Raw genomic sequence first — 22,601 nt, forward strand, 5'->3', positions numbered from 1 at the left:
TTATCTTATTTGAGCCTCAGGACAACCCAGGGACATAGCCGCTGTTATCATCACCCCCGGTTTATAGATGAGAAGACTGAGTTTAAGTGACTCGCTCAGGGTCATACAGCTAGCAAACATGTGAGAGTGGATTTGAACTCAGGTCTTCCTGACTCCAGGCCCAGTGCTCTGTTCACTGTACCACCTAGATGCCCCATTAATTACCCCAACTAACACTAATACTTCCCTCTCTCTCTCTCTCCTTCTCTCTCTCTCTCTCTCACTCACACACACACACACACACCCCTCATTCTCTCTCATACACATATGCTCTTATCTTAACCATTTAAAAACAATTGGTTAATTTTGCCCGAATCCTTTTTGAGATATCACCCTCCTCCGTGTATTAATTCTATAAATCTGGATTTTCATAAATAGAATTTTCTTAAAGCGAGGTAAACCTCCGTACTTCAGAAATCTCCAGACAACTGAAAACCGGTAGTTTCGTCTTGTTTTGTTCTTAGCAAGTTTTCCGTACGTTCACAGAAAGAAAGAATAACATGCTGCTGGAGCTTTCATCAGTTGATAAACACTGTGGGAACACCAACTCCCATCCTGGTCACACAAGCCTCACCCTTCCCTGCTCCTAGCCCCAGAGGTGCTTCCAGCTCCAGTGTACAAGCTCCCTTCAGGAGATCCCAGGACAAAACTGAGGAGTGTCCCAGAGCCTGCGACTGTCACTGTTCTCAGTCTGTATATACCCAGGGGACTGACGTTGTTCAGGGGACATAGAAACACTTGTATTGATTCCTGAGGACCAAGAAGTGGCCATGCGGTATACGCATACACATCACTTCATGATTTACCCTTGTTTGAGTGCAGAGACGAGCAGGAAGCTCCAGGAGTTCTGCACGTATTCCCAGCCCAGCCTTACGACTGCTCACTCTTGTGGTGCATATATACCACCACCACCCTCTCCGGCACTGGAACAAGCACTTAAATGCCAACTTCACCCATTAGGACAGGAGTTCTTAACCTTTTTTGGCTTATTAAGTCAGTTTTCAGTCATGTCTGATTCTTCATGGCCCCATTTGGGGTTTTCTTAGCAAAGATACCAGCCGTTTGCCATTTCCTTTTCCAGCTCATTTTACAGATGAGGAAACTGAGGCAAACAGAGATAAGCGACTTGCCCAGGGTCACACAGCTAGGAAGTGTCAGAGGCCAGATTTGAACTCACAAAGATGAGTCTTCCTGACTCCAGGCCAGCACTCTATCCACTGCACCACTTAGCTGACTCCTTTGGCAAACCAGTGAAATCTATGGACCCCACCCCTCAGAATAATGTTTTCAAATGCATAAAATAAAACTCCGAAAGCCCAGGATCTAATCACAGAATGAAAGGGTGTCCATACCCCAGTATATAATCAGGAGATTTTATTATGCTAACTTTAGGAAGTATGAAATCTTTGCTGGATTGAATGAGGATTGCTAGATCCCCATAACACACTTCCTGATCATCTTTAATGTGAGTGTAGGCCTGGTGCTACCTGTGAGGAGCCCCCCAGGGAAGGGGAGAGGAAGAATTTCTCTCTCATTCCCCCCAGGCCCAATGGCCACGTGGCTTCTAAGCAAGGCAACTCCACCAGTAGGAGACATGGCATCCAACAGGGAACAAAGACACTTACTCCAGGCAGACCTGGGTACCATGAGGCAGTCTGTCACTAGAGGGAGGAAACAGCTTCTAGTAGTGGGACCTCTTGAAGGAGAAAAAAGGATTGGCTATGGACTTGAGAGAGCTAACCCTGGAAACTTGAGAGGGAATAGCAGACTTTCACAACCCAGATGAGCAACCCAGCCAGGATGCAGCTACATCACAACTCCACAAAGAGATAAAGGACTTCCAGGTCCTTTAGTACCAGAATTTTGAGTTGCATTAGCCATATGTATTTCCTATATGTGTGCATCACTACTACTGTATTCTGAGTTTATGCCCACTTTTCTCACAAATGCTGTATATACTAAGTAGGAGATCCCAGATTTATGAGGGGGAATGTTTTTTAGCTATATGTCTACTGCCTGATTGTTTGGGGAAGTACACTACTGGGGGCTTGGAAGCTACAGGTCAACCCTGGAACCTGAGGCAGCAGGCATCTGGGAATCCAACACTGGAATAAAAGTACAAATTGTAGCAGAAGCCTGGAAGGGATGACACACTTATTAACCAGTTCCTTCATTGTCATCCCATTCTAGTATTTCATTGTGAATGGAGATGACCCACGTTTTGTAAAGCTGCACTACTCAAGGGCCAACTTTGCCAAGTCCTAACAAACTAAACACACCAGACAATGCACTGTAATTCTTGAACCAGCCTAGCCAAGTTTGGTGAGTTCAGTTACCAAAAGCTTGGGCAAAAGATGATTGGTGGGGTTTTTTCAGCCACAGCAACACATAAAGGCCATTTACTAAGTCATAGAGAATTTTCAATCAGCAGAGAGAGTGGTAGTGTCAGTGAAATATTAGATCCTCGAAGTATGGAAGGATCCGTCTCCTTTCTTTTTTATAGCCTTTGTAGTAAGACTTATTCATTACCTCTGCTGGGAAGCTTTCTCTGAACATCCCAGTAACCTCTCCCACTAGGGAACTCCTAAAATGGGTTTTTTTTCCCATCCTCAGTTATATACTCATCCAGCACTATCTTATGTAGTATTGTTTATTTTCTCTGAGTTTGTGTCTTATCTCACTCATTCATTTTAAGCTCCTTGGTGACAGAGACAGTGGCTTCTACCTTTGGGTTCTTCCCAACACACCACACATAATAAGGACTCGATAAATGCTTTTTGGTTGAACCAAAGAAAGGAGATGTTTTTCCAGTTTCCAGTTTCTGAGATGCTCTTCTCATACACGTTAGGTCCCACACTGAGACCTGGAGATGGCAGCTTTCCTTGTATACAGCCGCAGCAATATTCCCTACAGAAATTCTCTAGAACAGAATTAGAGTGTATAGAATAGTAATAAAGAACGTGGTCCCAGAAGACTCACATTAATTGGATTCTTCTAAGAACATTACCCAGTTTGTTCTTTGCTATTCACATCCTAACAAAGTTGCCGGAAGATGCAAATGGCTGATGCAGCAAGAATGACCTTCCTTTTGTTGCTATGGGCATATGAAGGGAAGTAACCAGAGAAAAGAGAATCAGAGGGTCAGGTTTTCTCAACAAATTGATTTTTTTTGCATTCTGTTTCTAAAATTTTATTTATATTTATTCTAAATGTGAACACCCAAAAAAAAAAAGTATTTCCATATGCAAAGTGGAGTAGAGAAAGAGGATTGAACATGAAACCACAAATCTTTATTACATACAGCTCCCTTTTAAGCATGTAATCAATTTAACAAACTTTCAAGGATATCCTGCTTGTCTGGGTTTCCTTTTGGCTTTCCTTCTCTTCTGTGTATTTTTAAAAATGCTTCAATGGAGCTCTTTTCTTTCTTTTTTCTGACAACCCCATCTCTAGCCTCAATTTCTCCTCCCAAATAGAAAAAGAAACAAGAGAGGAGAAAGAAAAGAAAGAAAGGAGGAAGGAAGGAAGAAAAGTCATACCCTTGTAACAAATATACCGAATTAAGCAGAAAAAAATTCCCACAATGGCTGTGTCCAAAACAGCATATTGATCTTACAAACTGGTTCTTGAGCTGCTATCATCCCAAGGACACTGTAGTATCATAGAATTATAGAATTGGCAGAGACACCATCTAGTCCAAATTTGCCCGATATATAAATATTTTCCATAACATTTCTGTAAAATAGCTTCCACTTAAACTTCTTCACACACAACGGGCAATTCCCTTTTTAGACCTTCTAAATGTTAGAAAGTTCTTCCTCCTATTATAACAATACAGTACAATAAATATTTATTAAGTACCTACTATTTGCTAAGCACTTGGGATACAAATAGAAAAAGAAAGACAGTCCCTAACTTCAGGGAGTTTATAGTTTAATGGGGGAAGACACAAAAGGAAGCAGAATGGGTGAGAGGGGAAGGTATTAGATATAGAGCATGACGATGGCAGAGTTGAAAGGAAGCATTCAACTAGTAGGAAATAAAGAATTGGTGGGCTTCTGGGCCGTCTCCAAAGGGAGGCTTTGGGAGGAGTTGTTTACCCTCCAGCCTTCTAATCAGAGGGGCAGAAACAACTGAGGATACTGATGTGGTTTGAGGACCAAAGCTGAAGCAGTATCTATCATGATGAGTCTCCCGGTGATAATCATTTTGGAGATGGAGAGGCTGATGATGGTAGAATTAAAACCATGCAGCTAGTTAAGAAATGAAGCATTGGCTAGGCTTCTGGGACCTCTTCAAAGGGAGATTTGAGGAGCAGTTTTATACTCTGCCCTCCAATCAGAGAGGCAGAAGTAATATTCAACTGAAGTCAGTTTCCCTACAACTTCCACCCATCAGGTCCTAGTCCCATCCCTAATACTAAGCAAGAGTGAGTATAAGTCTTCTTCCATGAGACGGGCTTTCAGATATTTGAACTATTCCCCAGTAATTCACTGCCACTTAGTAGAGTCTTTGAGGTTCAAGACAGATCCATTGGAAAGTTTTATAATTTGTCCTAACATTATTTTTTCATTCTAGGTACCTTGTTAATGTCATATCTACTTCATTCACCAAATAAGGGGTGGGGTCAGGTTTTAGTAACTGACTTCCATATCATAGGAGACGGCATTGTAACCTTGGAAGTGGGAAGATTTGCCTACCTCAGACATTTACTGTGTAATCCTAGTCAAGTAACTTGCCCTCAGTTTCTTCATCTGTAAAATAGAGATGATAATAATATTTACTTCACAGATTTGATGAAAAGATATGTAAAATATTTAGCAAAATTTAAGGCAATCTAGAAATGCGAGCAATTATTCAGAGAAGTATTTCTGAACAGAGATGCTACCATCAGGATTCTGACAAATGTTTGTTTAGGAATAAAAATTTCTTATTTCTAAAAACTTGAACAAAAAATTATGACCCCTACTGCAAAATTAATGAATAATGTCACAAAAACAGATTTGTAAATAACAAGAACTCTCTTGAGCAGACAAATGTTAAATATGTCTAATTTAGTTCTGTGGCAGAGTTCCACTTATTCAGTCAAATCTGTGTTCTGCACCCCCCAGCTCACATTCATTGGCACTTATCTTCTATTTGTTAGTTCTCTTCACTAACACTTTTTTTTCTCTTGTAAAATGGAGGTATTAATACTTGGTGTACCTACCTCATAGGGTTATTTTGAGAAAAGTGTATATTAAACATAACCTGCCAAGTCAATGTGAGTTATCATTATTATCATGACCATCTGGAGATTCAAGCCCCTTATCAACTAACTAATATAATTCATCCAAATGTATAAGCCACACTTTACCCACCCCCCACCCCCCGATCTGGCATGTATAAAAACTGAGTGTGGTCTATTATTGTACTCTTAGTAGCAGAGACACAACTGATAGATAGCATCCAGCAGCAGCAACAGGAACAACAGCTTCTCCACTGGCCAACACCCTTGTTGAAAGGGCCTGTGCCTGATACTCCTACTAACTAGTGCTAAGAGTTGCCTGGGGAGGCGGACCCTTCCTGCATGCATTTCCCCAGTAATTTTGGTTGTCTCCCTAAGATAAGGGTCTCCCTGAAAAGCCTACTAATTGTGCTTTCTTCCCCAGTCCCGACCACCTACCTGTATTCCTGAGGCAGGATCCCAGGATCTTCTTTCCCATAAAGTTTACACTTTTATCTTACAGCTCTGGCATTGTTCTTCACCTTCTCAGGACTGCTGCTAATAACTGCAAGTGCAGCTCCATATCATGAAACCAATGAATATGGGAGGCCAGGGGTGTAGGGTCCATGAGATTGTTTCTACCCTTTGCCACAAAAGAAGGGACTGCCCAGAAGTGGAGGGAGGCAGGAAAGGCAAGTCAAAGTGATCCATTTATGTTTGCCTCCTCTTTGGCCTTGAAAGCCAACTCACTGTTAGCAATTTTCCTACTTCTCTGGGTTCCTTTTAACTTGTTATGATGCATGGTTTTCTTATGTTGCAAAACTTCATTCATTAAATAAAATAACAGGTTCTCTCAAGTAGGTCAGCATTCTTTAATACAGCCATTTCTTTTAATTGCTTTTAAGTGTATATGTGAGTATAGGGATTTTATAGGGATTGTCAATCAACAAGCATTTATTTTACTGTATGCCAGGCAATGTGCTAAAGGCTGGAAATTCAAAGAAAGGCCAAAAACCTGGTTGCTGCCCATATGTGTTCACATTCTGATAAGAGAGACAATGCACAAATATCTTACAAGATGTATACAGTGTAAATGGAGGTAATCTCTAAGGGAAGGCACTAGCAGAGGGAGTTGAGAGACCAAGAAAGGCAACCTTCAGAAGCTGGGTTAGGGATCTGGACTTGTGCTTTCATTGGTGTAAGGAGCTGACACACGCTGGCATTGTGACCCCAGGCAAGTCACTTAACCCTTCAGTGCTCTATACCAGAGGTGTCAAACTCCTGAACCAGATTAAAATGTATATATAACTGGGAAATTGGGAAAAATAAATAAAAATACAATACAATATACTATTGTCCACTTAGTTTAGTTGTGTCCAACTCTTCATGACCCCATTTGGGGTTTTCTTGGCAAAAATACTGGCGTAGTTTTCCATTTCCTTCTCCAGCTCATTTTGCAGATGAGGAAACTGAGGCAGATGGGGTGAGTGACTTGGTCAGGGTCACACAGCTAGTAAGTGTCTGAGGCCAGATTCGAACTCAAGAAGTCCTGACTTCAGGCCAGGCACTCTACTTTACTGCCTACCTGCCCTACAATACAACATAGACAACATTAATTGATGATTTTCTAAGTCAATATGTGACCCATTTGACATCACTACACAATTCTGTATAACTTGAAAAGAAGGTGTCAAACTAATTTCCCACATGGAACTGGCTCCATAAGTGTCTTCTTTTTGGGGCCCAGGTCCTTATCCATCTATAGAGCTTGTTCAAGATAGACTGTTGATAGACTGGTTTGATGAGCTGATTCTCCAGCTCCTTGCCATAATTTGTACGTTGTGCATTTTCTTCTACTTTATTTCTCCAATATAGACCACAGGTTCATAGGATTTAAGAGTTTGGAGGGAACTCAGAGATCATCTAACCTAGGAGATCTTAGCCTGGCATCTATGGACTCGTTTTTTCAAAAAATTAATAGCTGTATTTTAGTGTAATTGGTTTCTTTTGTAATTCTATTTTTTTTTCATTTAAAAACATCATTCTGAGGTGTCCATAGACTTCACCAGACTGCCAAAGGGGAATTCATGATACCAAAAAGGGCTAATAATCTTAGTCTAGCTCCATTTTACCGATGAGAAACCCAAAAGCCTAGAAAGAAGTGACTTGTCCAGGGTCACATTAGTAATATGCACCAGACTCAGGTCTTCTGAATCCAAATCCAGTCCTCTTTCCATGTAACATAATGCCCAGAAAGGGGCATTGGTGTGGGTTTCACTGAGGAGCTTTGGTGGTGGTTTGGAGTTTCCTGCATTGAGTACAGTGCCATCTATGAATAAGAGTAGTTGGAGAACCTCATTGTCAATATGAAATCCTTCTTTTGTTTAGACTTTATAGAGGACATCTTCTGTTACATGGGCAAATACTTCCAGCAAAGATTTATCTCCTTGCTTGATGCCAGTTATCTTGTCCACAAAATGGTATCCTGTGTCAGTTAATAAATATCAATTGATTATTTATCACGTACAGGGCCTTAAGGTAGGTATTTGAGAGCATTCAAAGATGAATTAGATTTGAGTCCTGTCTTCAGGGAGTTCACAATCTAATCAGGAAGAAAAGTCACAGACACTATAAAAAGGTAGCTAACCTACTACACAAAATAGTAAAGATCAGGAGCCAAATGAAGTCAGGAAGTTCAGAGCATTCAGAGAACACTACACATGAAAGGGTCCAAGTGAGGGCTTCACAGAGAAGGTAGGACTCAGGCTGTACCATAGTGAAGATTCAGATAGATGGGGAAAGATGGGGTTCAGGAGGCTGTGGCACAAATATAAGAAAGAGAGGAGTCTAAGGATTTGGTTTGCCAGAGTGACAGGAGTCAGCTGGAAAAGAGTAAGGAGGAGAAAAATCCTAAATAGAATTTAAATGCAAGTTAATGTCATTCTTGGATCTATTCCAGTCTTCATCATTCTAAGGCATCTTTTCTGAATGGTATTTTGGTGTTAACATGATTAAGAATCGGTCTCAATTACTGTGTCTCAGAGTTAACCATGTACAATTTAAAGTATCAATTACTTCTTGGAGGGTGATGTCAGAGGACAGCAGTGGAACCTCAAACACAGGGTTATATATGTAATATGTGCCATTCTCCTTCATTCTCTTTTCTTTTTAATGGAAATTCTCCTTCCATTATCAAAAGAAAGGCACTAAAAAAGAAAGTAGAAACAAAATATTCTATTACTTCAGTCTTAGATTGCATTAGATATCCCTGCCACACTGTGGATATATCATGAGTCCATAAAAGAATCCTCCATGGTACTTATCACTGGGCCATGCACGTAGTAGACATTCAATAAATGCTTGTTCGTTGAAGGAGTGATTGGCATAGACCAACATTTTGTGGATGAAGTAGTCGGCCAGCTTATTTGCCTAGGTCATTTGACATTTTTATCATTTGAACTTAGTTTTTTGGTCATTCATAATAGCATCAAACAGGACATGGCCCTCTAAATGCATATAGGATGAACAGATTGCTGGTTTTTCCAGACTTTATAATGTACCCCTCCCCCTTAAATTTTGTTTTTAGAATATACAGTAACAGAAATATGCTTCCCCGATGTCAGTTTAACAGCTTAGATTTAGCTATACATTAAGACAGCAGAGATGATTTCTCAGCAGGTGTTGTGTTAATCATTTATCACAACCACACAGACTGGGTAGCAGGTTTTTCTTGTTTTCTACGCACCAAGCATAGAAACTGTGCACTTTTTAATCAACAAACAAAGCCAGATCCAGAGATATCACAGTCCATTTTACTTTTTAAGTAGTATCTTTAGTATTGTTTTGAATGAATCTGTTCCTATGTAAATATACAATCTGCCAGGCTCTGTTTTACCCAGGACCCAAGTTACTCTCTAGTTGTAAATAAAGCGTCTAATTAGGGCATTAGTTCTTTGAGAGCGTTACTGCTAACCTTCGATCATTACTTTTTCAGGCCAGTGAAAATAATCTCCCCATCAGACATTTAATGCTATCCTTTAAGCATCTCACCCACTTTCAGGGAAGTAATTTCTGATGTGGGAGACTGTTTCCATTAGCAACTCTTAGATTTTAGAGATTCGAGATTATAGAACTCAAACTCCACTGCAGATAATGTTAATGAAGCCAAATTAAAATGCCATTCTTAAGATAGAGATGTCAGTGTTAGTGAAGTAACAGTGTATTACAATAGTTACTATCTCCTTTTTTAAAAAAACATACTTAATTTCTACATTCTCTCCCTTTTAAATGTTTTCATTCACAGATTCAGACTAGCAAATTTGAACAGGGTTAGAGTTCAGCTTATCTTCCAACTCCCTTAGTTTACAGATGAAAAACGGAGCCCCAGAGGCTGAAGTGATACAGGCAGAGCCAGGGCTAAAACCGACTCTCCTAATTTCTAGACTACTGCACTCTGATGTCTCCTCTATTCTTTGGGCCTCGAAAGATTGTGACTAATCCATTTGATGGCTCTGTTTCTGGATCTCCTTCCATACCATCTAGAAGAGAATTTTTTAAAATATATTTCCATTTATACAGATGAAATAGTATAAATAGATTATGAGTAACTAGTTTATAATCCTATGTGCTCCTCCCTTGTATAGTCACTTGCATGTAATACGTGCTTCATTAACATTTGTTGAATTAAATGGAAGTGAATTGAATTGTATTAGGCTGAAATACTAGCTAGTCTATTACAGGAAAAAAAGGAGTTAGCAAAAATAGTGAATTCTAATCCCTTCTGAGTGCCCTAATCTTATACTCCACTTCAGTCCTAAACAGGCTTACTCCTTCCCCCACCACTAAAGTTGAACCTAGGAAATTCCTAGAGTACCGTGGAGAAACCACTGCAGCATGGGGTAGTAGAAGGACCAGTAGTGAGAGAGATGGAGGACCATAGGGACAGAGTGGTAGGTTCATCACTGAGCACCGACACTGGATTAGTTTTACAGTGCCTGATGCATAGAGGGGACTTAATAAATATCAATCAATTGCTTAACTGTTTTTCTTTGTTTTACAAGAGGGCTCATTGTGTGTGGGGAGGAGGGGCGTATTTCCTGGAATCCCTGATGTAAAAACAAAAGGAATCAACTCATTTAAAAAAAAAAAATAGGACCCTGGAATGGCACCCAGTAAACCTGGGTTCTAGCTCTGACATCATTTCTTCCTTGGACAATCACTTAAGGTGTCTCATGGGTAAATCAAAAAGTTGAACTAGATAGCCTCTAAGATATCTTCTGGCTCTAACCTTCTATGATCCTATAATGTTCTGGTGAACGTGTCATCTGTCATTCAGTCATTTTCAGTTATGGCCGACGCTTCATCACCCCATTTAGGGTTTTGTTTTCTCCAGTTCATTTTATAGATGAGAAAACTGAGGCAAACAGGGTGAAGTGACTTGCCCAGGATCACACGCCTAGTACACATCTCAGGCCAGATTTGAACTCAAAAAGATGAGTCTTCCTGACTTTGGGCCCAGTGCTCCATCCACTGCTCCAGCTAGCTGCCCTGAACATGTAAATGTATGCTTGCAGATGTGTGAGCCACTGTTAAACTGAGATAGCTCACTGAAGCTATTTAATAAAAAAAAAAAACCATTCTTTGTACCCCCAGCACTTAACTGTATCTAGCATATAGAAAGCACTTAATAAAGGCTTGTTGATTGGTTGATTGATTGGAGTTAGTTACTTATAATCTTAACATTCTAATATCTTACTGACATGCAAATGACTTTTTTAAATCTAACTTTACTAATAGCTACTGGAATTAGGAAATCCTGAGTTCAAATCTGGCCTCAGACACCTAATAGCTGTGTGACTCTGGGCAAGTCACTTAACCCTGTTTGCCTCAGTTTCCTCATCTGTAAAATGAGCTGGAGAAGGAGATGCCAAACTAATTACTCCAATATCTTTGACAAGAAAATACCAAATGGGGTCACAAAAAGTCAGACAAGACTGAAAAATGATTGAATAAAAGGCATGGTTGATCTCTTAAAGTTCTTTCCAATGCTAGATCAATAACATAAAGGACAAGCTTATCAACCACCTTACTTCAGCAAACGTCTTATGTCTGAAATGACTGTTACACAGTTACCTTTTCGCCATCATTTTCGTCTTCTCCAAACATTATTAAATTAATAACTATCAGATGCACAGGGGTGTTTTTGTTTGTTTTTTAACTTTTAAAATAAATCCAGTTTTGTCTGGTGTGTGGAAATAAAAGTACTTTAGAAAATTATAAGCAGGTGATAGCAGAAAACTGTGACTTGAATTTCCTACACAAAGACAATCCCTCTATTGTAAAGCAAAAAAAAACAAAAGCCCAACTCTGTGTCCCCACATTCAATTAAAATGTTGCTGGAGTAATAGTGCAATATGAATCAGATACAGCCCAAAAAAGGCCAGTAATCAACAGATCCTTCTTGAGCATTTCTTGTGTGCCCAGCACTGTAGGAGAGCACACATTTCTCTCTCTCTTTCTCTCTCTCTCTCTCTCTCTCTCTCTCTCTCTCTCTCTCTCTCTCTCTCTCTCTCTCTCTCTCCCCCCCTCTCTCCCCCCCTCCCTCCCTCCCTCTCCCTCTCCCTTTCTCCCACTCCCTCCCTCCCTCTCCCTTTCTCTCCTTATCATAGTAACAACAACTCACATTTATATAACACTTTCATGTTTGCAAAGGGTTTTGTATCTATTTTCTCACTTAAGATTCCCAACAACTTTGTGAGGTAGGTACCACAAATATGTAATGTGATCTTCCTAAATCTCAGGTCTGGCTGTATCATTCTTCTGCTTAGTGTATATTTGTGCCTCTCCACTATCTCTAGGCTCAGACAAACTGTGCGGTACATAGATCCCTTCTTGGCCTTTTTAGAATTATGCATTACTCTCCTTGCATCCCTTGGTCCAACCAAACTGGCCGCAATCCTGCTTCCCACATGTGACGTTCCATCTTCTGTCTCCCCACCTTTCTTCAGGCTACCTCTTCCCTGAACTTCACAGCCCCAGCTCGAGGAATGCCCCACCTCCTCATCTCTACCTCTTAGAATACCTAGTTTCCTTCAAAGCTTAGGTCAAACATCATCTCTTTTGTGAGGCATTTTTGGGATATCCCTTCCCCATACCCTTATTTTTCATAAGCCTGCTTTCCATGGACAGGTTTCTGCCCTCCAGCTCTATTTGTTTTTACAGCTTGGAAGTTGCTTCAGCAAGTCTCTGCCATCAAAGGTCTTCTCTTCACTCTCAGAGGACTCCTCTCTGCTCTCAGAGGTCTCCTTTCAGTTCAGCACTCAAAGTTCATTCTTCTTCTTCTCTGTCTCTTCTCTTCATTCTCTTCTTCTCAATACTGGCTCACCCTCTGGATGCTAGTATTATCTCTCTAATGGAATGTATTTGGAGAAGGCCTCTGATAGCAGAAGTGGCTTCTCCTGGGTCCCATCCCTAACATATTCATTGAATGAATTAAATAACTTCAGCCTGTTGGGATGGTAGGATTGGTAGGACATCTGTAGACAAAGAGGAGGAGGGAAGGCTTTGAAAGGTGCAGTAAACGGTGGTTCCTGTGATCTATATTTTAGGGTTGGTGAATTTTATCAGTTTAGACCTTGAGAATGTCTCATCCAAACTCTTCATTATTGCTACCCTCTAAAGGTATATTCCCTACCGCTTATTTCCTCTGGCAGTAGAAGAACCGAAATGGCCCTCTTTAATAACTGAATTCAAGCCGCTCCTTTTACTTTCTGTGGCTATATGTACACTCATGGAGGCTGGCTATTCATCTTTAATTTGCAAAGTCCAGACCTGGAAATTCTTCCCTAACCAATTATTGGTTGCCGCTGTCCAGAGACTTAAGTCTCTTTCCTTATTCTCTTCCTTTATCTCCAAGTGGCATTTGCCATCACTTAGGATCATGGGGTTTGGAAGTAGGAAGGGCCTTAGAAACCATGTCATCTAACCCTTTCCCTTTTAAAAGTGAGGAAATTGAAGCCAAGAGACTCAAGTCACAGAGGTTATAAGGGCTGAGCTAGGATTTGAACCCAGTTTTTCTCATTTTAATCCTAGTGAGCTTTCTGCTATGTCATGTATTTAATAGAATTTAATCTATAAAGCATTAACTCCAGTGGGCTTTTTTGCCACTGTGCTACATATTTAATAGAATCTTGTCTACAAGCATGCTCCCCAGAAGCTCCTCCTAGATCTGCTTGTAATTGGTATTGGTTTTATATATTAGGATAACATAGGTTCAAAGGATAGATTATTTCGCAGGCATAGATAACTAGAAAGGAATTAATGCCCACCGTACAACCAAATGGCCTTTTTTTCTGAAGCCAAAGGATTCAAGTTGCATAGGTTATAAGTGGCAGAGCTGAGATTTGAACATAGTTCTTCTCATTTTAATCCTAGTGAGCTTTCTGCTATGCCACGTATTTAATAGACTTTAATCTATAAAGCAAGCTCCCTAGAAGTTAGTTGGTTCTTCCTCAATTCCACCTATAATTAGGAATGTGAGTATTGAAATAATCATTTTTAAAATGTAAAGCTTTATGGTACAGCACAAAGAACATTGCCTGTGGAGTCAAGAGGCTGTTGTTCATTCATTAAGTCCTGTCCGACTCTTCGTGACCCCATGGACCGTAGCTTACCAGGCCCTTCTTTCCTGCACTATCCCCCAAAGTCTGTCAGAGTTCATGTTCATTGCTTTCGTGGCTCATCCTCTTCTCCTTTTGCCTTCTATCTTTCTCAGCAACAGAATCTTTTCCAATGAATGCTGTTTTCTCATTATGTGGCTGAAGTATTTCAGCTTCCACTTCAGGATTTGGCCTTCCAATGAGTAGTCTGAATTAATTTCTTTAAGTATTGACTGATTTGATCTCCTTGCTGTCCAAGGGATTTCAAAAGTTTCAGAGGTCTTGAGTTCAAATCCTGCCTTTAATGCTTATGAACTTTTTTGACCTTAAACAATTTGCTTTGCCTCCCTGGGCCTTGGATCCTCATCTATAAAATAGCTGGCTTAGACTAGATGACCTCTAGCTCTAGATCTGTGATATCCACTGTCATTAGTAATTACTTATATTTGAGTATTAGTAATAACAATTTGGAGAAAGATTTTGAAAAATCTGACGCTTATGGCAACAAACTTAAGCTCCTCGCCAAGCAGATATGGCAGCCAAGGGCAGCACCATTCTAGAATATAAACTTGTTTGTAAAATCTTACATCACCTCGTAAAACTGAAAAGCAGCGAAGAGAAACAAGTTTGCAGAAAACTTGGCAAGATATCCAATTAAGCCAAATCATCTGAAGCAGATTTAAGGATGAAACTGGAAAACAACGAACAGACAGAAAATGGAATATTCTCCTTAAAGATTTCTCTAACAAGCACTTTCCTTCCTCACTGGCAGTGAAGCTGCCAACTGCATAACTCTTAATATTAAGCTTCCCATTGTGCTCCATGAGGAAATAAAAATGGCTGTAACAGAAACAAAGATGAGAAGACCCGCTGGACTTGACCAGGTATATGCACAGCAGAATTCCTTTCTATAGCTACATGTGAAGGTGTGGAAGAATGGATTCTCAACATACCTTAAAGAGGGGATGATACCAAGTACTCAGAAAAAAATCAGACCTTATTGTGACCTCCCAAAAGTTATCCATCAAGTCACCAGGTCAAGAGCTTACTTTCCCTCGTCACAGATATTTATGAACAAGAAAACTACATCCCATCGCAAACTACATCTTTACAAGCACACAATTGTCTGAGAGGTAGAAAGACCACAGATCCTGTTTTCTGCTCAGTTCACGCTCAGAGGTCATGTAAGCCTTTCCAGGTTTTTCTGAAATCATCCTGCCTGTCATTTCTTATAGCACAGTAATATTCTATCACAGTCGTATGCCGTAGCTTGTTCAGCCGTTCCCCAGTTGATGAGCATCCTCTCAATTTTGCAACCACAAAAGAGCTCCTATAAATGTTTTTGTACAAATAAGTTCTTTGAGAATTTCTGGGAAAATATGGATGAGCCTGTTGAATGAGAAACTAGAGAGCTTAGGGTACCTTTAGGATCACAATCCACATCGGTGAGAGAACAGATCCAATGAAGTATACCCTCAGATGCACACAGAGGTGCCTTCTCACTAATAACAACTGTATTTAGTTTTTATGTATTCTATTTGTCTCTTTCTCAGGTTGAGTAATAATGTGCTCTTAAAAGCATAGAATTGCATAGTATGGGGGAAAGAGTGCTGTAGCTAGAAGACATAGGTTCAGAGTGCATTTCTGATTCTTACTGTGTGGCCTCGGGCAAGTCGCTTAACCTTCCTGGGCTTTGGTTTCCTCATCTGTAAAATGAAAGGACTTCAGAAGCCATCTAATCCAACCCTGGATCTATGAGCCTGTGACTTTATAAATTAGCCAGGCAGCACAGTGGGTAGAGTGCCAGACATGGAGTCATGAAGACCTGAGTTCAAATCCTGCCTCAGATGTGGCTCTGGGCAAGTTACTTAGCTTCTATTTGCCACAGTTTTCTCATCTGTGGAGAAGAGATAATAATAGCTCCTCCCTCCCAGCATTGTTGTGAAGATAAAATGTTTGTAAAGCACTTTGCAAACCTTATTTTATTGTTCAGTGCTTTTCAGTCACGTCCCCCATTTGGGGTTTTCTTAGCAAAGATACTAGAGCGGATTGCCATTTCCTTCTCCAGCTCATTTTACTGTTGAGGAACTGGGGAAAACAAAGTTAAGTGACTTGCCCAGGGTCACACAGCTAATAGGCACCTGAGGCCAGATTTGGACTTAGAAAGATGAACCTTCCTAACTTCAGGCCCAGCACTTCCATTGTGACCTGGCTGCTCTTGCAAACCTTACGATGCAATGTAAATGCTACATGTTTTGCCCAAGGTCACACAGCTAGCTAGTAGCAAAGCCACAGCTAAAACCTTGTAACCACAGTATAGGTTGCCCCGTGTATAAAAGTACCGTGATGTGAGAGCCTCAACTCATTAACTGATCTCTAATGTTTCTGCTGTATTTACAAACCTAGATTCTTAAATAAATATGCTTTTTATGAACCTTTTAAACACATCACTAGACAGAAATAAACAATTTTTAATACAGTCGTACAATAGTTTCTTCACTATCTCATGCCATTTCATCTCTTAAGCTGTCTGGAGTATACCTTCACACCAGCCTCGTGAGTCTTCATTAGTTGACTGTAATCACGAGTATGTTATGAAGGTACAAATGTTCAAAGAGAACCCAATTTTGCACAACTTTGCCGATTTTTTTTCCCGTTTCTCTGTTTCTGCATACAGTTGACCAGTCGTATTGATCTAGCTTTGTGTTTATTCCAAGTCTTCATGCTCTGCTCTGAAAATTCTGTATTGTTATTCTCTTATTTCTAGTGCGTTTCTGTTTCCTCAGCCACCTAAGTGTCCTCTCTCCAACTCCTAATGCTACTTTAGCTTGATCTTTCAACAGAATTCCTCTGGCACCATGGACAGTACATCTCTTTTGATGCTCAGCCTCTTCTCAAATTCTCTCTTTCTCTTTCCTATATGTATTTGGTATTGATTTATCCATATATATGCCCAGAAGAATGTAAGCTTCTTGAGGGCAGGGACTGTTTAAATTTTTTTTCTTAGTATCCCTGTTGACTAGCAAAGTCCCTAGCATAAAATTAATAAATGTTTGTTGATTGGATAAATGAATACCCTCACTTGGAAGTCTTCAGGTAAAAGTCAAGTGACCACTTCTCTGGTATGTTGTAAAGGGGATCCTTGTTCAGGTATGGTTTGGCCTTCTCAGGTCCCTTCAACTCTGAGATTCTGTGATATTTTTTTTAGACTACTTATCTTAGGATCAGAGATTTTATACCTTAGAGGTCATCAAATCCAACCCTCTCATGTATAAGATGAAGAAACTGAGGAACAAAGAGGTCAAATAACTTGTTCAAGGGCAGATAGCTAGTAAGTATATGATGTGGGATTTGAGCCCAGCTCTTCCTGATTCCAGGGCCTGTGTTCTAGCCACTGTTCCATTCTGCTTTTTCCTTCAAAGGCTGTCTGGCTTCATGGGGTGGGGGGGAGAGAGCAACAGAAAGAGAAATTCCATTCAAAATAATTACTGCAAGCTCAAAATATTTGGGAGTACACTTACCAAGACCCACACACAGTAATGAATACAACTAAAAAAAACACTACAAAATGAAGACATTGAAATAATTGGAAAGATATTAATTGATTATGGTTGGACCATGCTAATATAATAAAAATGACACCACCTAACTTACAGAATTAATGCCATAGTAATCAGACCACCAAAGCATTACTTTATAGAACTAGGGAAAAAAGACAAAATTCAAGAAACAAATGGTCTAGAATCTAAAGAGAAATAATGGAGAAAAATGGGAAAGGAGGTGTAGCAGTCTCAGATCGCAAACTATGCTATAAAACAGTGATAGTCAAAACCATTTGATACATGTTGAGAAAAAGAGAAAAGCTGATCATTGGGATAGATTAGGTATAGGAGGTCCAGAAGCAAATTAATATAATAGCCTAGTGTTCTACAAATCCACAGATCCCTACTACTGGGATAAGCTTAGACTAACTATTCAACAAAACAGCTGGGAAAACAGGAATGCAGTCTGCTAGAAATTAGGTTTAGAGCAGCAACTAACACCATGTGCCACAGCAAGCTCCAGATGGATAAACGAACTAGATTAAAAGGCCATATCATTATTTAAAAAAAAAATACAGGAGCAGGGAATAAGATACCTTTACAACTCTGAATGGGGGACAGTTCTTGAATACACGAGTGCTAGGAAAAAAGCATAAGAGATAAAATGGACAATCTTGATTACATAAAATTGAAAAATGTGGGTACAAACAAAATATATCCAAGATATATAAGGTATTGATTCAAATATAGAAGAACAAGAACCATTCCCCATTAAGGACATGCTCAAAGGATACAAATAGATACTTCTCAAAAGAATTAATGTTAACAAAAGCTGAGTCAATCTTAATGACAATGAGATTTCACCTTCTCCTGGGGAAGGTATGGAAAATTAAGACCTTCTAATCTATCTGTCCATGGTTCTTTTCCCTCCCTTTGTGTCTTTGTTTTAGATGTGTCTGTCTCTGTCCTGCTCTCTCCCCTTGTCTCTTGTCCTTAACTAGGTGTAATACTAGCATTTAAGTATTTGTTTTTAAAAATTCACTTTATCTCCTTTATTCTTAATTATGAATACATTTGTTTTTATTTTTCAAAAAGCAGGGAGAGTGAGCCCGGGAAAATAAATGCTTGTTTATTAAAAAAAATAAAATAAAATTTGAGAGACAAAAAATAAACATTCTAAAAGCAACACATTTTATATTTTTCTCTTTAAAAGAAAAAAATAGATGTTACCTTCCACTGAGTTTTTTTTCTCTGCTTGTCCTAGGAATTAGAAATAGAAGAGACTTTAGAGATCCTCAAATTCAACCCCCTGCTTTTACAAATGGGGAAACTGAGGTCCAGAAATATATGAATTGCTTTATTTTCCACTGCTAGTAATCAGCAGGGCTAAGATTTGAACCCAGGCTCTCTGACTCCAAATCCAACCTGTTTTCATCACACTCCTTTGCTTCCACAGAAACATAATTCCCCATCTCTGCTCCAGCTGATGTCGTTTTCCCTCCTGCATTATCTATAGCAACTTTTGTATTATTGATCCCACAAAAATGAATGATAGTGTTATTCCCAGCTATCCAATTAATACCAAATTTGTTTGGCAGCAACACGTTAACAGTTTGCTGTAGTCCCATTCCAACTGATTAATTCTCTGTGTAATGAGCCCCAAGTAATGGTGTCACAGCTGTCACCCCACAGCAAAAGAGACTCTCTTAATGTCCATCTTTGTGAGATTATCCAATTTTGAAAATAAATTGTTTATTTTTCCAAATGTGTTTTAGATGGTATCACGGAGCAATCAGCAGAACAGATGCCGAAAATCTTCTCCGGTTATGTAAAGAGTGTAGCTACCTTGTAAGAAATAGCCAGACAAGCAAGCACGACTATTCTCTGTCACTGAAGTAAGTATGATTTAATCACACTTTTCTGGCACCCAGTTTCCTAATCTCTTCCTTAGCCGACTCGTGATCACTATAAAGTAGAAGACTTTTTATAACGCATTCCAAGGGATTTTAGCATTCCCTCCTCCGAGAGCGTACTGTTCCTACTAGCAAGTCTTAGATTTGATCTTGTGTTCTTGGGACGTGAAGAAATTTTCATTGTTTACCATTCTTTGTCCAAAAGAAGAAAATATACTTGTTCTTTCTCCCAGTTTTTATATTAAAATGATTACTTTCCTTTTGGTAGGTCATAACACTACATTTGGGATACTGTGTTTTAATCATATTCCCAATCTGGGGAGATCATTACAGGCTTTGATATTTTAGGGAAGAACTCCTCACAGCATACATAAAACACCTTCTATGTTTTGTATTCAGCCTTTGATGCAAAAATTACTGATTGCTGGTTCTTTGTGAATGAGGCATTTATAAAGTCTTAGGGCCCTTTCAAGGAGAATGGCCCAAAATTTAGAGAAAAAGGTTGCTTTTTATTTTTCATTATTTTTTAATCTCTTTTGCTTTCTATGGCCTTGGCATTGTTTTGAGTTTGTTCAATTGGTTTTTGTATTTCAAAGGAAACTAGAATCTTATAGCTGGAAAAGACCTTAGCACTTATCTAATAAGGGATGAGGAACCTGCAGCCTGGACTCCTCATGTGGCCCTCTAGGCCCTCAAGTGTGGTCCTTTGACTGAATCCAAACTTCACAGAACAAATCCCCTTGATAAAAGGATTTGTTCTATAAAACTTGGATTCAGTCAAGTGCATACGTGTCCTCAAAGCTGCAGGTTTCCCCACCCCTGATCTAATACAACTCCCTTCCTGCCCCCCCCCCATTTTACATTTTACAGATGAACTGACAATTAATTAGAGGCAGAGGCTAGGAGTAAAATCTAGTCTTCCTAAACCAACAAATGCAAAATACAAGGAACCACCTGCCTGTCCATTTTCCCCTGCTTTGATACCATGTTGAATGTTTTACATAACTAAAGTTGTCTGCTTTGTTTTTTATAATTTCTTCTATCCCTTTTTAGTTAAGAATTTTTCTCCTACCCATAGTAGTACAAGGTACTTCACCTCATTCTCTTCTTTTCTTTTTTAACAGTGTGACTGTTTATATTTAAGCTATATGCTCAGTTTTATTTGTTGGGGTATATGGTATAAAATGTTGGTTTAATCCTAATTGCTGCCAAACTGCTTTCCAGTTTTCCCAGCAGTTGTTGTCCAAAAGGGAGTCTTCCCTCCAGTAATATATGTTTGTGGGTTTATTGAACACTGGACTACTAATTTTTATTACCTCTTTTTCCTGCTTATCTAGTCTATTCCACTGATCTATTTTTCTGTTTTTTAGCTAGTACTTAGTAGATTTAATGATCACAGTGTCATAATATAAAATGACATTTGGTAATACTATGCCCTTCCATTCATAATTTTTTCTTATTATTCTTGAGATTTTAAATGTTCTGTTCTTCCAAATGAATTCTGTTATTTGTATCTAGTTCTAAAAAAAGTATAACTTGGATAATTTCATTGGTATAACACCAAAACTGTAAATGAGTTTGGGCAGTGTTGTCATTTTTATTATATTGGCATGGCCCAACCATGAGCATTGAATATCTCTAATTATTTAAATCTCCTCATATTTCGGTCAAGAGTGTTTTGTAGTTGTATTTATATAAATCTTACGTGTGGGTGATAGTTAACTCAAATATTTTGTGCATTTTATAATTATTTGAATAGAATGGCTTTTATCATTTCTTCCTGATTTTTGTAATGTATAGATATTCTGGTGATATTATACATTTCATTTGAATATTGTTCTTGCTCTTAATCTTTCCAGTTTTTTCACTGGTTTTCTGGGCTTTTCTAATTACACGACTATGTTGATTGCAGATAGAGATAATTGTGTATCCCCTTCATTGATGTTTATATTTTTTTATTTTGTTCTCTTGTCTTATTGCTATAATCAGCATTTATGTAACTTTGTCAAATAATAGTAGGGAGAGGGAGCATCTTTGTTTTACCTTCTTCATATATACTGGTAAAGAGTCTAGTCTTTCTCCATTGCAATTACACTACATAATTTTGAAAATTCTAGTACTTGGTTTTAGATTTGTGCTTTGGATATGCCGCACGATTTTGACAAGTCTAAACTCTTGATTTTAAATACATGCTTTTGATCAAACGAAAGAAGGGCCTTTCTGTGCCTGTAATTTTTTTTGGGGGGGGGGGTATATAAATTACTGCTGATTTTTGTCAAATATATTTCTGCATCTCTCGAAATAAGCAGGTGGTTTTTGTTGTCTTGGTTATTTATGTGACTAATCGTCCTTGTTGTTTTCCTAGGGTTGCACCGGTCTGACAAACCTTGGTCCTAGTGAATTATTTTCTGGATATATTTCTATAGTCTTAGGAGGATTTTTCTTCACTTTTTTTGCATCAATATTCATTGATGAGATTGGGTTATAGTTCTCTTTCTCTGCTTTGTTTCCTTTCTATTTGAGGATAAGAACTATAATTGTCCAAGAAAAGACATTTGGCAGGGTGCTTTTTATCCGTTTTGGGAATAATTTTTGTAGCGTATGGATCAGTTACTCTTTAAATGTTTAATAGAATTCACTTGTAAATTTTCCTGACCTGACATGTTTTCCCCACCTTTTGGCCATTCATTTGTTGTTTGTGAGTTCTTTTTCTGAGATTGAGTTAAGATCTCTTTTTTGTTTTGTTAATTCGGGTATTTTATGTTTTTGTTGATCCTCATCAGTTTCTTTTGAATTCTCAGTTGTGCTGGCATGTAATTATGTGTAGTAATTTCTGATAATTGTTTGATTTCTGCTCACATTTAGGATTATAAATGCTTTTGTATTTACTTCCATCAGCTATTTATGTGAATATAGATTTAAGATATAAATTTGCCTTCTCTTGCAAGTCAGCAGTCCTATAAGCTCTGCCATTTGTTTCTACAAATCTAATAGCAGTCTCATCTTCCTCTGCACCCCAGCTCCCTTCTCCCTCCCATCATCCTTCCCAACCCAGACTCCTTAAGTTTGCCTGTTTTTTTGTTCTCTCTCTCTCTCTCTCTCTCTCTCTCTCTCTCTCTCTCTCTCTCTCTCTCTCTCTCTCTCATTTTCCTTTCCCACATCAGATAAACGTTCAGGTGTCTAAGCCTCCCTTCCCATCCCATCCATTCCTCTCTGTCTCAGTGATCTTAATTATTAATGCCAC

The 22,601-nt window shown here is 39.0% G+C and overlaps 1 protein-coding gene across 1 annotated transcript in view; it reads left to right on the forward strand.

Moving 5' to 3' along the window:
• SHB (SH2 domain containing adaptor protein B) overlaps positions 1-22,601 on the forward strand; it is a 367,480-nt gene that overhangs the window by 268,326 nt on the left and 76,553 nt on the right. Inside the window, exon 5 of the mRNA XM_036741534.1 lies at positions 19,220-19,339. Within this exon, the coding sequence (XP_036597429.1) occupies positions 19,220-19,339 (120 nt within the window). The remainder of the gene's footprint in view (positions 1-19,219; positions 19,340-22,601) is intronic.

This window comes from Trichosurus vulpecula, chromosome 1 (genome assembly GCF_011100635.1).
Source record: "Trichosurus vulpecula isolate mTriVul1 chromosome 1, mTriVul1.pri, whole genome shotgun sequence".
Taxonomy (NCBI): domain Eukaryota; kingdom Metazoa; phylum Chordata; class Mammalia; order Diprotodontia; family Phalangeridae; genus Trichosurus; species Trichosurus vulpecula.